The 14,873-nt window shown below is 39.0% G+C and overlaps 1 protein-coding gene across 1 annotated transcript in view; it reads left to right on the top strand.

Annotated features, from left to right (window-relative positions):
• The first annotated feature begins 3,601 nt into the window (after positions 1-3,601).
• Positions 3,602-14,873, top strand: part of TOP2A (DNA topoisomerase II alpha) — a 28,529-nt gene continuing 17,257 nt past the window's right edge. Inside the window, exons 1-19 of the mRNA XM_049636009.1 lie at positions 3,602-3,737; positions 4,593-4,748; positions 4,969-5,059; positions 5,324-5,387; positions 6,814-6,959; positions 7,113-7,210; positions 7,649-7,861; positions 8,235-8,408; positions 8,595-8,696; positions 8,811-8,948; positions 10,223-10,361; positions 11,562-11,719; positions 12,011-12,136; positions 12,395-12,505; positions 12,644-12,749; positions 12,841-12,950; positions 13,166-13,258; positions 14,084-14,198; positions 14,301-14,422. Coding sequence (XP_049491966.1) covers positions 3,717-3,737; positions 4,593-4,748; positions 4,969-5,059; positions 5,324-5,387; positions 6,814-6,959; positions 7,113-7,210; positions 7,649-7,861; positions 8,235-8,408; positions 8,595-8,696; positions 8,811-8,948; positions 10,223-10,361; positions 11,562-11,719; positions 12,011-12,136; positions 12,395-12,505; positions 12,644-12,749; positions 12,841-12,950; positions 13,166-13,258; positions 14,084-14,198; positions 14,301-14,422 — 2,283 coding nt within the window. The 5' untranslated portion in view covers positions 3,602-3,716. The remainder of the gene's footprint in view (positions 3,738-4,592; positions 4,749-4,968; positions 5,060-5,323; positions 5,388-6,813; positions 6,960-7,112; positions 7,211-7,648; positions 7,862-8,234; positions 8,409-8,594; positions 8,697-8,810; positions 8,949-10,222; positions 10,362-11,561; positions 11,720-12,010; positions 12,137-12,394; positions 12,506-12,643; positions 12,750-12,840; positions 12,951-13,165; positions 13,259-14,083; positions 14,199-14,300; positions 14,423-14,873) is intronic.

Raw genomic sequence — 14,873 nt, 5'->3', positions numbered from 1 at the left:
TATTCCATGCTGCCAGTCCTTTGCTAATAAAAATAATATTGCAATGACTTTATATATACACACAATTGTGGGAATGTATCAGTATTCCTAGAAGATAAATTACTGAGTCAAAAGGTGTGTACACTTTTAAATTTTCGATAGACACTGGATTGCCAGACTGCAGAAGGAAACCTCTGTGTGAACTTATTGGGGACTAATCTCTCATCTTGAGCTGCTCCCCACCGGAGCTTCCCTTGTTCTCCTGCCAGCTCTGTTTGGTGGCCCTCATTGCCCCATTTTCTGAAACCCCTAATTGTCCAAGGACCAGACCTTCAGTGCCACCAGAAGGGAGAGGCTGAGCTCCATGGAATGTTTTAGGCTCTCCTGGCCTCCTCCATCCCAAGGCTGGTATCCCTGGTAAAAAGTACTGATCTGACCCTATCAGTCATTAACCTCAAGGTAAAGAGGGTCTGTTGGCCCAGCCCTAACCACCCCAGACCCTGGACCAGTCCAGCCTCATTCAGGAATTCCCAGTGAACCCTAGCCTAGCCAGCTCCATCCCCGAAATCCAGAGCCACATTTTCAGTCCAACCCCCTTCACTCAGTCAGCCAGCTAGAGGGAAGAAATAATGCACTTTCAAGAGGAACTCCCTGGTGGAGGATGGAGACACAGCTCCTTTAGGACCCCTTCCCCCTGCTGCTGAGTGGAGAGACAGAAAATGCAAAATACCCATAAAAAAACAACCAAAAAATATTTATCAAAGGAATTCATCCGCATATGCAAATGTACTCCAAACAACTGGAGGAGGCCTTGCAGAAAGGGTCTAAGAAGATTCCCTGAACAAGGGGAATTTTGAATTGGTTTTGGAGGAGAGGACTTGGAGAATTGGCAGGGGAGAGGGAGGAAGGTCTTGAAAAGGAGTAGAGGTAATAACTGCTAACATGTTTGGAGCATTTATTATTTGCCAAGCAATGCATTAAGCACTGTATACATGTGTTATATCCCTTATGTGGAGGTACTCTCGTTATCCCCATTTTAGGTGAAGAAATGGAGACACAATGAAACTGAATGACTCGCCAAGGTCATACACCCAGCCAAGTACTGTAGCCAGGAATCTGACTCCGGTACTTAATGTTGACCCAGGGTAGTAGGGATGGGGCAAGGCATGGAGTAGCTAGTTTGAGCTCCCTGTAAAGATGAGGGAGGCAGGCAGTAATGAGGATGTGGTAGCTGCCCCCTCTCCCCACCAAAGCCCCTGGAACTGACTCCCTACCCCTTCTTGCCTCCCAAGCCCACCCATCCCAGTCGTCCTTCAGTGGCCCCCAACACATCCTGTAGGACACCCTGTGATAGGCTCTGGAAAGGAGGAGACACTGACAAAGAAACAGCCTGTGTCCTAAAGAGAAGCCCCAACCCTATCCCAACCCTCCCCATAACAAGATGATCCCACTAGAGGGCTGGAAAATTGTTCTAAGTGCTTCCATATCTCATTTATCCCTCTGCACTTTTGATAAAGGATAATGACATGGGAAAACTGAGGCTCACGGAGAATTTTTTGACTCAAGCCTGTGTGACTCAAGTCCTTTTGACTCCACAGTTCTGCTTCTGGGTTTTTGGAACAGAGCCTCACAGAATCAGGATCAAACTAAACTGCAGGGTCCTAGAAAATAGGGCAAGAGCTGCTTATTAAATTCCTGTTGCCTCATCCCCAACGGGGTCTCATGCGGTACTGCAGGCTGGGATGACCTACAAGGCAGAGGCCAAGAAAGGCAGAGGCTGGGCTGCCGTCCTTGGGAAAGCATGTCCACTGACCACTACCTCGTGGGGCCTCTGTGCTCCAGGAAGTAGAAAGCAGCATGGCAGTTCTCTGTCAGGGCCACCCTCTGTTCTGGGGAGGCTGCAGAGAATGAATGGCTGGCCCTGGAGCCCAAGGCCTGGTCAGCCCTTTGGATGAGCAGAAGTTACTGGATTGGATGGGCTTCCCTACAACTGCTCTGAGACCCTGGTGGTCCTGTGCTCTGGAAGTTGCCAACTGGTATCAACACATGCAGTGAGGAGAGTGGAATGAAACACTTGGAATTACTGGAGGCCGGGAGACCAGTGGACAGAGGCCAGAGCAATGCCAAAGCTCCATTCCTTTGGCTTTTCCAATCACCCTAGCCCTAGCCCATTGGCTACCTCCATCCTTGACTTCCGGTGACAAACCTCCCCCCGCCCCCCATCACCAGCCCTCCTTGGGGCTTTGCTAGCCCAGCAGATATTAGATATGCTGGGGTGATTTAACAATGTGTTGACCTCTGATTTCTTTTAGAAGGGGGGGTGGGGGAAGAATTAAAGCCACAAATCGTCAAGCCAGCCTAAGGAAGATTCTTGCTTCCTGATTCCGATACTGTTAGTCTACTATTCTAAACATCTTACATTTATCTTGTGTAATCCTCACACAGCTGAGGTAACACGGTTATTCTCCTTTCTCAGCAGAGAAAACAAAAGCACCAAAAAGCTGCCTCCATCCAGACCGCACGACTGGCAAATTGCCCAGCAGGGATAGAATCTCAGGTTAAGAATGATTGGAAGGAAGTGGTTCAGACGACAGAATTAGTAGTCATTCAAATTGTGCAGTTATTCTATTCTGGCATCTTGTAAGGGGAATAAAAAAATATATATACGTTCTTTTGTCATTTTAACATTGTGGATTGACAAGGGCAGAATAAACCCACTCAAACGTTTACACCGAAGAGTTAAAAAAAAAAAAAACAAAAAAACCCAACAACTTCAGTCTTTGGCTTGGCATTTCCTCCTCAAATGTGAACAGCTTGTCTGCATAGCAGAATTCAGGGAACTTAACACAGAGGAAAGCAAAAGCAACAAGCAGCAGGGCATCCTACTGGCTTTCTGAGGAAAAAGTTTCTGTCCTCGAATGACCCCCTAAACACCGTCCTCGGCTCCGGAAGCGGTAACCACAAACTATTCTTTTGGATTGACCAGCTTGCAGCCCAACGCCGCTCTACTGGGGGACTTGAATGCTGCTCTCCATTTTGCGTGGCCTCTCCACACCCTCTATTCTACCCCAAAACCACCACTGTGGCACTTCGGTTTCTTCGAAAAGAAATTCTTGGGAGGGGAGGTTGAGGCAGACGCCAGAATCTGCCCAGAAGGCCGGCTCTCGGTTTCCTCAGGAAAATGAAGCTAGGACTCCCGTTCCTCTCGCTAAAAAGCCTCGGGACGGGAGATGGTTTTTAGATTTCAGGGATCTGAAAGAAATTAGCAGCTCGCGAGGAGCCCTTCTCCTTGCTCCTTTTGCCCCAGCCTGCACCTCAGAAAACCACGTTGGCCCCCCGAGTCTCTTCGGGGTAGTCTGCACCGAGAGAACAAATAGACTCCTCCTCATTCGCCAAATTCCCTGTCCGTCTCTCCGCTAAGACGCCGAGTGGTGCCTTTTGAAACCCTCTAGTCCCGCCTCCCTTGTCTAATTGGCTTGTTCAAACAGGCCCCCGGCCAACTCAGGCGTTCATTGGTGAATATAAAAAACAAGCTATGATTGGTTTCTCAAGACGGAGCCTGTGAGAGCGAGTCAGGGATTGGTTCATCTGGTTTGGGCGGGCTCCAGGAAGGTTCAAATGCGACTGGAAGAACTTTTCTAACCGACGAGCGTCTGTGGAGAAGCGGCTAGTTCCGTGGTGGCCTCGTGGGTCCCGCCGGTTTAGTTGCTTGCACGACCCCCTTCACGACCGTCACCATGGAGGTGTCACCACTGCAGGTATAGCTCGTGAAAGGGGCGGTCGTGGAGGTTCAGCGCGGCCCGGCATCTCTCTGGCTTCAGGCGAAGGGTTAGGCTCCGGGGCTGTGGTCCGATCGCTGCCGGCCGGGAGCCGGTATTCCGCGTCGACCGGGTCTCCTGGGCTCGGCGGGATCGTGAAGAGGATAACACCACTTTATGGTGCTAGTATTGAAGTATTATCGGCTACTGTGGCTTCTGGGGTGTTGGGTTCTGTTTTACTGTCTCTAGGGTCAGTATTCCACTGGTCTGTATTATAATGGTCCGCGTGTGACTTTAAGCCGCACAGACAGATGCTTTCCTTTCCTTCCCTCCCGTTGAAAATGAGATTGATTGCCCCTGACCCTGGAAGGTGCAGAGCACTGCACGACGTTCCTATTGACGAGCCGGCAGGCCCGAGTTGCTTGGAATATGTCCCTTCTGTATTCAAAACGTTAACTTGGCCAAGGATCGAATCGATGGCCTTCCCAAACTGATGCTGAATAGAATCTGTTATGTGCCTGGGACATAGCGGGCACTCAGCAAATATTTGTGAAATGTATGAGAGAAGTGGGTGTATTTTATTGATGACATCTAAAACATTCAAGGAAACTATTTTCACGTCACGTGCACTTAATGTATGTTTATTCAATCCGACCCCTGGGAGCTTTGCTGCAAATTAACTTAAATTGCTGTGTTTGTACAAAACGATGTCAGCTCTACCAATACCTGGTAAGAGATTGTGATTTGTTACAGTGGGTAAATCATTACGGTGGGTGTTCTGTTTTTGTTTTTGTTTTTGTTTTTAATAAGCCTCTGATTAAAAAACCCTTTTCTACAATTTTCTAAAATTGCTAGCCTGTAAATGAAAATATGCTAATCAACAAAACAAAGAAAAATGAAGATGCTAAGAAAAGACTGTCTATTGAAAGGATCTATCAAAAGAAAACCCAACTGGAACATATTTTGCTCCGCCCAGACACCTATATTGGCTCCGTGGAATTAGTGACCCAGGTAAAACCACGTAATGAAATGCAGTTACCAAGTAGTTAAGATGTATACTTTTTCAGGTTAATTTGCTATATACTTCAGGTATTTTTAGTGTCACTAGAACCAGCCTGAGCTATTCTATGTATATTGTAGTATTTAATCCAGAAGACTTTACAGTAATCATAATGATAAGACAGAATAAATGTAGGGTAAAAGTAACTATATTTCTTTGCCTTATTTCTAGCAAATGTGGGTTTACGATGAAGATATTGGCATTAACTACAGGGAAGTCACCTTTGTCCCTGGGTTGTACAAAATCTTTGATGAGATTCTAGGTAAGTAAATTCTTTCACATAAAGATCAATCGGTCAAATCCTTCATAAGAAGTATAATTTCTAGCAAACCATGTAGCTGGCAAAAGTGGGGCAGTTTACTGGAGTCTAGCGATTTGAATTCTTTCCTAGAAGCAGCACTATGAATAAATGTTAAATTAATACCTGGGTAATATTACTCCTGTGCTGTTTTAGATTTTTTTTCTTTCTACATCTTAATGTTTTTAAAAATACTTTAATTGCTTACAAATGTGTATTTTCTTCCAGTCAATGCTGCAGACAACAAACAAAGGGACCCAAAAATGTCTTGTATTAAAGTCACAATTGACCCGTAAGTCTCTTGCATGGTCTTTTGTTTTGTTATAGCTCATTGTTACTGTTAGTTGCATTTGCTTTGCCTTGTACTAACATTGGCTTTCCCACCCCCCCCCCTTACTTGCAAAAGTACAGAAAAGCAGAATGTTACAATGAACAATCTGTGATAACTACCACCCAGATCCAACAGTTATCAATACTTTGCTATATTTGCTTCATCTGTATTTTTTCTAAGTCATTTCAAAATAAATTACAGACATTATGACACTTCATCCCTAAGTATTTCAGTAAACATCTCCAATAAATGCTCTGTCTAAGCATTCTGGAATCTAGAGCTTTTTCTTCTCATGATGCTATTCAAGTAGGAAACCAGCAGGTGGTGATAGAGAATAATTGGATCTAATGTTTCTGGTTATAAATGCTGGGTGTCCCTTTATGGATACACGGGTGCATGTTTCACCTTTTTATTAGCCTGCTCAGTTATGGCATAAACTATATTTTAGGTTCTTTGGAGGAAGTGTGTTAATGATGTATTTGCTCCGAAGGACTTGATATCATAGTCTTTAAAAAAATGAGCTAGTTTTAGTCTTTTGTAGATAATCTTAAGCACTACTGGGAATAAGATCCATAGTGTGTGTCTGGTTATACCTAAAACTGTACTATCTTCTGAGAATTAACATAAAGTAGCTAAGAGAGAAATAAGTCCAAATAAATTTTTACCATTTTATTGGCCAGCAGGGAAGTTTACAATTGCTAATGTTTTTCCCTTTCATATTTGTTTTGCAATGTGCTTTGTTGGGTGGGAAAGCTAAGCAAGCTAGGGACAGTACAGATGATCCTCTTCAAAGCAGTATAATAGGGGTGCCTGGGTGAGTTGGTTAAGCGACAGACTCTTGATTTTGACTCAGGTCATGATCTCACAGTGATAAGATCGAGCTCTGGAGCCCTGGAGAACAGCGTCAGGTTCCACACATAGTGTGGAACCTACTTGGGATATTCTCTCTCTCCCTCTCTCTGCCTGTCTCCCGCTTATGTGTGCGCTCTCTCTCTCTCTCAAAATAAAAAAATAAATAATTTTTAAAAAGCAAGCACTATAATAATATTGTTCCTGAATTTTGTCCTTTCCATTGGGCCTAAATCATTTCCCTTTGTTTATCCTAACATTTTAAAATTTCATATTTTTTTAGCATTATCGCTGTCTGCCCAGGTGTTGGAAAAGGATTCATTCTTTTTTCCTCTTGGCTCCTATTACAGGAGTGTCAGGAACTAAGCATGATGGGAAAGGTAGTTCATGCTGAATTTCAGAAGATATATACATGAAGAAGAGTCAATGAAATTGAGACTTGTCAATTTATAGATTTTAGAAATAATAATATTTAAATATGAAAATACTAAGCACTAGTTTACATCTGTTTTACAATAAAAGTTTCTTCTTTTCTTAGGGAAAACAATTTAATTAGTATATGGAATAATGGGAAAGGTATTCCTGTTGTTGAACACAAAGTTGAGAAGATGTACGTCCCAGCTCTCATCTTTGGACAGCTCCTAACTTCCAGTAACTATGATGATGATGAAAAGAAAGTAACAGGTAGAGTATTGAGGAAAATAAAGAACATATTGGTTGCTGAAAAAACACATCTTTTAAATGACTGTGGCATAAAAGTTAGAAATACTGGAATAAATCTCTATAATTGATTAACACTGACAGTGATAGCAAAGTATTTTACATTTATTTTCTCAGGTGGTCGAAATGGCTATGGGGCCAAATTGTGTAACATATTCAGTACCAAATTTACTGTGGAAACAGCCAGTAGAGAATACAAGAAAATGTTCAAACAGGCAAGTAAAGAAGTATTTTGTGCCTCCATTATAAGTTGTACTTCAGTGGGGTGCCTGGGTGGCTCAGTTGGTTAAGTATCTGACTTAGGCTCAAGTCATGATCTTCCCGTTCATGAGTTTGAGCCTGGCATCGGGCTCCGTGCTAACAGCACAGAGCCTGCTTAGTATCCTCTCTCTCTGCCCCTCCCCTGCTCATTCTATCTCTTTCTCTCTCAAAAATAAATAAATAAACATTTAAAATAAATGAATAATACTTTAGCAATGTATAACAGCATTAATGGTTGGTTTAACTCAACAAAATTTATAAGCTATTAAATCATGGGAAATTATTCATGAACATATATTAGGTTATTTTTTAGGACTTATAAATTTGTGTTTAGTTCTAGTTCGTTGTGAAAAGACTTGAATTTTTTCTCTTTCCTATTTTTTACTTGACAGACGTGGATGGATAACATGGGAAGGGCTGGTGAGATGGAACTCAAGCCCTTCAATGGGGAAGATTATACATGTATTACCTTCCAGCCTGATTTGTCCAAGTTTAAAATGCAAAGCCTAGACAAAGATATTGTTGCACTAATGGTCAGAAGAGCATATGATATTGCCGGATCCACTAAAGATGTCAAAGTGTTTCTCAATGGAAATAAGCTGCCAGTAAGTATTTTCTGGGGTGTTAAGGACAATGAAAGACTTTATGTCATCAGAGGCAACACTGATTTTTTTTCTCATTTTATATATATATATATATATATATATATATACATTTTTTTTTTCTCTAATCGCTTCTTGGATACACTCCTGAAAAGAAAACAGTATGCTACATCTTTTTACTTAGCTCTTTTAAACTCACTAAAGGAAATGTCATTCTCAAACAGTCTCCTAAATAAATCCTTTTGTGCCCTTTAAGACCATTCTCTTATGCCCATTAGTGAACATTATTTCACTGGTTTTGAAAAATCCTCATGGTCTATCATTGAATACTTTTTACAACTTTTTTCTAATACCATAACTTTTAATTCCTGTGCAGGTAAAAGGATTCCGTAGCTATGTAGATATGTATTTGAAGGATAAGGTAGATGAAACTGGCAATCCGTTGAAAATTATCCATGAACAAGTAAACCCCAGGTGGGAAGTATGCTTAACAATGAGTGAAAAAGGCTTTCAGCAAATTAGCTTTGTCAACAGCATTGCTACTTCCAAGGTAATTTTATTTTTGTATTAATCATGATTTATCTTTACACAGAAGTGTTACTCTTTTATATAAAATGAATTTGAATATTTGGCTACCTTGGCATAAAGAGAGCTAAATTAAATTGTTTTCAATATTTGGTCATTATTATAACTTTGAGGATCCTAAGCTTTACAATTTGGTATTTTTCCCCATTAGGGTGGCAGACATGTTGATTATATAGCTGATCAGATTGTGACTAAACTTGTTGAGGTTGTTAAAAAGAAGAACAAGGGTGGTGTTGCAGTAAAAGCACATCAGGTATAGTATTTTAGCCTGTTTTTCTTCTTCTTCTTCTTCTAAAGACAAGGAAGAAGAGAAGGGCTATAAATAAAACCTAAGTTTTTAGTGATGTAATGTCAACTTTTCCTGCAGGTGAAAAATCACATGTGGATTTTTGTGAATGCCTTAATTGAAAACCCAACCTTTGATTCTCAGACAAAAGAGAACATGACTTTACAAGTCAAGAGCTTTGGATCAACCTGCCATTTAAGTGAAAAATTCATCAAAGCTGTGAGTACTTAGACGGATATAAGAAATAGAAACACCTTGCTTTATTGTCCATTGCCCTTCCCAGCCCTGCAAAAACAAAGATTCCTCCCATAGGTCTTCTGCCTCTGAAAAGGAAATAAAAAATAGCTTTCACCTCACTGGTCTTACTACAGCCTTAGTTACCATCCATATGCTTAAATTTCCCCATTACATACCACCATTTCGTTTAGATCACTTCTGAATTCAGCCCATTTAACTGCTTTCCAAACATTGAATGCCTAACGTTGCCTCTCAGTTGACACATACAAAATTGACTCCGTTTTCTTTATACTCACTGACCTCTATACAAAGAGCTTCCCCAAAAACAAAACTATTTCCTGTTTTAGTAAAAGGTTCCAACTAAACACTAGTAAAAGTTTGCATAAACAAAGGTGGGAGCCTTCTCTTTACCCCCCTGCCTTGTCTCTAATCCAACCAGTAAGGTATCCATCTTTGGGGTACCTCAATAGCTTCTCACTATCATCTCTTTTCTGTATTACTATAATAGATTTTTGATGTTTATAACATTTCAGTCCTTTTTTTGTAGTGCTCTTGAGTAATCAAATAAAAACAGTTCAGATTCTTTAATGTGGCCTATAAGACCCTGACATCTCCAACCTCACCTCAGTGCACCTTTTTCCTATGTTACCTAAGCTTCATCCTACTGGCTTCAAATTACTCAGAAGCATTAGTACTCTTCCTTCCTTACAGCTTTTTCACATGGTAATCCTGCCTGGAATGCTCTTACTTAGCTAACTACTTTAGATCTTCAATGTCATTTCCTTAGGAAAGCCTTTACTTTCTACCCTTCTCCCCAACTAAGTTGGTTCCATTATAACAGTGGACGTACATTATTAGATATAGCACACTTTTCACTTATCCATAACACTCATCACTCTTATAATTTCTCATTTTATTTCCATCTTCCTTGTTGTATCTTAAAGTCCATGAGGACAAGGACCATGACCAATTTGTTTTAACCGCTAGATCTCCAATGTGGATCTCAGTGCCTAGCACAATGTTAAGTGTGTAGTCAGTATATATTTATGGAATGAATGAGCCCAAAGGAACCAGTTCCCTCAGTTATGATAACCTAAGACAGGAAGACCTGTCATCCAATGTCTGGAAATTATTTTTTTGCCTCTTTTTAAATGTTGAATTATTATTATTTTTATTTTTATTTTTATAGGAGCTCACTTGTATTCTAGAGTTCTGACAGAACTCTTCTTCCCTAACATGAATCTTCTCATTTTCAGGCAATTGGTTGTGGTATTGTAGAAAGCATACTAAACTGGGTGAAGTTTAAGGCCCAAGTACAGTTAAACAAGAAGTGTTCAGCTGTAAAACATAACAGGATCAAGGGAATTCCCAAACTCGATGATGCCAATGATGCAGGTACACAACTAATAATGTTTCCAAACTTCAAAACTTTTGGCTCAGTTATTTGTTTTACTCATTAACAGCATTTCCTTTGACATGTAATATTCAATGGAATATTTTTACTTGGTTAAAAATCAACCAATTTGGGGCGCCTGACTGGCTCAGTCAGAAGAGCATGCGACTTTTGATCTCAGGGTCATAAGTTTGAGCCCCACACTGGGTGGAGATTTACTTATTAAATAAATAAATTAACTAACTTTATAAAAAGGCATCACTTTAAAAAAAATCTGCCAATTCCCTGTTATTGAACATTTAGATCATTTCTAATTTTTGGCTATTACAGTAATGTTGAGATGACTATTAAGAGTATAAAATAAGAATATCTATATAGTGATCTATTACCTAATGTAGAGGAGGAAAAAGTTTTCCTCAGCTCTCTTAAGTCCCTGGCTGGGTCTGAAAATTAAACTGATAAAGACAGGTTAATAGATGAAAAGCATACAAATTTATTTAATATAAATTGTACTGGACACAGGAGCTTTGGGTCTTCATAGGAAAATGAAGACCCAAAGAAATGGTTAAACCTGAGGGGTTTTTTTACGTCAGGTTTGAGGAAGAGTGAAAAGATATGATAAGGGCAAAGAGTATGAACTAAGTATAGTAAATGGGGAGGAAGCTCCGTGAGGCCTGTTCGTTCAGATTCTTTTCAGTGTCACTCTGGGAGATAAGAATGTTCCTTTCGACTCTGGTATATGGAGGGCACCTCTCACATGAGGGTTTCATGATCTGTTTCAATTCAGCTTAAAATATTCAATATGCCACGTGCCCTATTTTGGGGTATTATGTTCTGAACCCCATCACTAACATTTTTTAACATAATATATCAAATGAATGTTCTATAACAGTATAAATATCATGAGAAATGAGTCTAAGAGGGATGCCTGACTGACTCACTCAGTGGAGTGTGTGACTCTTGGTCTCAGGGTTGTGAGTTCAGGCCCCATGTTGGGTGTGGAGATTACTTAAAATCTTTTTTAAAAAGAAAAAGAAATTAGTCTAAGAAACTAGGACTTTTTTTTTTACTATGAACTTTAGTTCTAATATATATCTACTTATTAGTGTTTTATCATAAAACTATTAATAGCACATCTGAGTTAGTATATTTGAGGTTCAACTAAATGTGCCAAGAATTTAATTTGTGTATTTTTATTTTAGGGGGTCGAAATTCCAATGAGTGTACACTTATCCTGACTGAGGGAGACTCAGCTAAAACTTTGGCTGTTTCAGGCCTTGGCGTGGTTGGGAGAGACAAATATGGGGTTTTCCCGCTTAGAGGAAAAATACTCAATGTTCGAGAAGCTTCTCATAAACAGGTAGAACCATCTTTAGAATCTAAATCAAGTTTTATAATACAGGATTTTATGCTCATACTTCATTCCTTCACTGGCATTTTGAAATATATTTCAGATATTTATTATTATTTTAAGAAATTGGGTACATTGTAGCATATCTTAACAGATCTTTCTGACTTTACCTAATGTATAGGCTAATAACTGAAAATACTGAAGCTCAAGAAAACCCAACAATAAATAGTGTCCTATATCTTTGTTCTTTTCAAATTTATAAACAAAACATTACCTTTTTTTGGTATATGTCTATTTCAGATCATGGAAAATGCTGAAATTAACAATATCATCAAGATTGTGGGTCTTCAGTACAAGAAAAACTATGAAGATGAAGATTCATTGAAGACTCTTCGTTATGGGAAGATAATGATTATGACAGATCAGGTCAGAATTGCTTTCAAATATTTTAGATTGTTAACACTAAATTAAACATGTCTTACGGTTATTGCTTTCCTCCTATGTAAGGAAATTACTTAACTTGGAGCTATAATCATCACATATATATATATTACATACTAAATGAGCAGATTTTCTTTTTTTTAATCCCCATAGAAAAGTTTTTGAGAAATTACCAGTAGGTCAGTCATTTGTTTTTGGTCTCAAAATAATTCTTTTGTGTTTTGGCTTTCCAAATATTTCTAGGACCAAGATGGTTCCCATATCAAAGGCTTGCTGATTAATTTTATCCATCACAACTGGCCCTCTCTTCTGCGGCACCGTTTTCTGGAAGAATTTATCACTCCTATTGTAAAGGTATATTAACTTCTAAATTACCATAATGGATATTTTAAGGCCCTAGTCAACCCTTTATACGCTTATAAGCCCAGTGGTGGACAGTATACAGGGGACCTAGGAGTATACAAAACCATAGCAATATCTTCTTTACCACAGGTGTCTAAAAACAAGCAAGAAATGGCATTCTATAGCCTTCCTGAATTTGAAGAATGGAAGAGTTCTACACCAAATCATAAAAAATGGAAAGTCAAGTACTACAAAGGTTTGTAAGAAAACCCGTATAGAACTTCTTATTTTGTTATATACCATTGTACAAGATTATATGGAGTAACTTAGTATTCTTGGCTGTATAGGTTTGGGCACGAGCACATCAAAAGAGGCTAAGGAATACTTTGCAGATATGAAAAGACATCGTATTCAATTCAAATATTCCGGTCCTGAAGATGATGCTGCCATCAGCCTGGTCAGTTTGAGTTCTGTTTCATACGTACATTCTGGTTTTGTAAATCACTACTTTAGCTAGTCAATTGAAACATAAATTTTTATATAATAGAATATTTTATAGAATATGGAATGTTTTTGGTAAGCATATCTTAGAGAAAGGGACCATATGTTTGCTTAGTTTGTATACAAGAGATATTTTAGAACCTATTCGTATCAGTTTTTTCTAATTTGTAGGCCTTTAGCAAGAAACAGATAGATGATCGAAAGGAATGGTTAACTCATTTCATGGAGGACAGAAGGCAACGGAAGTTACTTGGCCTTCCTGAGGTAAAAAATCTTACATATCCTACAAAATGATGACTAGTTATTTCAGTAAAAAATTTAATAATGGATAACTATATAAATGTGATTGTTTAGACTACTACATAAATGTTTGTGGCCTGAAAGAAATTGCAAAAGCAATGCACTTTTTCCTAATTGTGTAGCAATTACATTGGCTTTATCTTTAAAACCTGTAAAATATGTCTGCATAATTCTGTATCTTTGAGAGACTTAAGAATTATCATAGAAATAATATGCTGACAATAGCCAAATTATGGAAAGAGCCTAAATGTCCATCAACTGATGAATGGATAAAGAAATTGTGGTTTATATACACAATGGAGTACTACGTGGCAATGAGAAAGAATGAAATATGGCCCTTTGTAGCAACGTGGATGGAACTGGAGAGTGTGATGCTAAGTGAAATAAGCCATACAGAGAAAGACAGATACCATATGTTTTCACTCTTATGTGGATCCTGAGAAACTTAACAGAAACCCATGGGGGAGGGGAAGAAAAAAAAAAAAGAGGTTAGAGTGGGAGAGAGCCAAAGCATAAGAGACTCTTAAAAACTGAGAACAAACTGAAGGTTGATGGGAGGTGGGAGGGAGGGGAGGGTGGGTGATGGGTATTAAGGAGGGCACCTTTTGGGATGAGCACTGGGTGTTGTATGGAAACCAATTTGACAATAAATTTCATATATTGAAAAAAAATAATATGCTGAAAGATTTTTTTGGTGTTAAATATTGTTAAGACCAGTGATCTTTTTTTTTTTTTTTTAATCTTTTTTATTTTAAACTAGATCATGTAATACTCTCTTTGGTCCCTCAGGATTACTTGTATGGACAAACTACCACATATCTGACATATAATGACTTCATAAACAAGGAACTTATCCTGTTCTCAAATTCTGATAACGAGAGATCTATTCCATCTATGGTGGATGGTGAGTTCCAATTCGTTAGCCTGTTTCTATCATACACAGAGATCAATGTCCAGAAATGGCTAAACTGAGGATACTAATATTTGCACTTCTTTCATTTTGAAGGTTTGAAACCAGGTCAAAGAAAGGTTTTGTTTACCTGTTTCAAACGGAATGACAAGCGAGAGGTGAAGGTTGCTCAGTTAGCTGGGTCAGTGGCAGAGATGTCCTCTTATCATCATGGTGAGGTAAACACAATCCATAATGTTTCCAGAAAGCATTATAACAGTAATACCTGTAATATCATTTTCCAAACACTTAATGAGAGTACTTAGTGATATGAACACTGGTTCATCCACAGTAGAGGACAATTTGCTGAAATCTGTCAAATTATGAATGTGTTTACCCTTGGACCTAACAAATCTATTTCTAAAAATAATATCCTGATAGGTTACTCATAAATCTGCAAAGATCAATATTCAGAGATATTTAGTGATGTTTAATATAACTGATTCTAAAATTTAGACATCGAAAATGGCTATCAATTGGCAAATTGTTTTAGATTGTGACACATCTATGCCTGGAGTCAATGATATAACTGAAGTAAATCTGTGTGTACTAATGTTGAGAATATCCAGCCCATTGTGTGTGCAGAGAAAAAGCCAAAACAATACCTTAAGCAAAATGTCTACAAGGGTG

This window comes from Panthera uncia, chromosome E1 (assembly GCF_023721935.1).
Source record: "Panthera uncia isolate 11264 chromosome E1, Puncia_PCG_1.0, whole genome shotgun sequence".
In the NCBI taxonomy this organism is placed as follows: domain Eukaryota; kingdom Metazoa; phylum Chordata; class Mammalia; order Carnivora; family Felidae; genus Panthera; species Panthera uncia.
The sequence above is the reverse complement of the archived record's forward strand: the minus strand, read 5'-3'. Positions and strand labels throughout refer to the sequence as shown.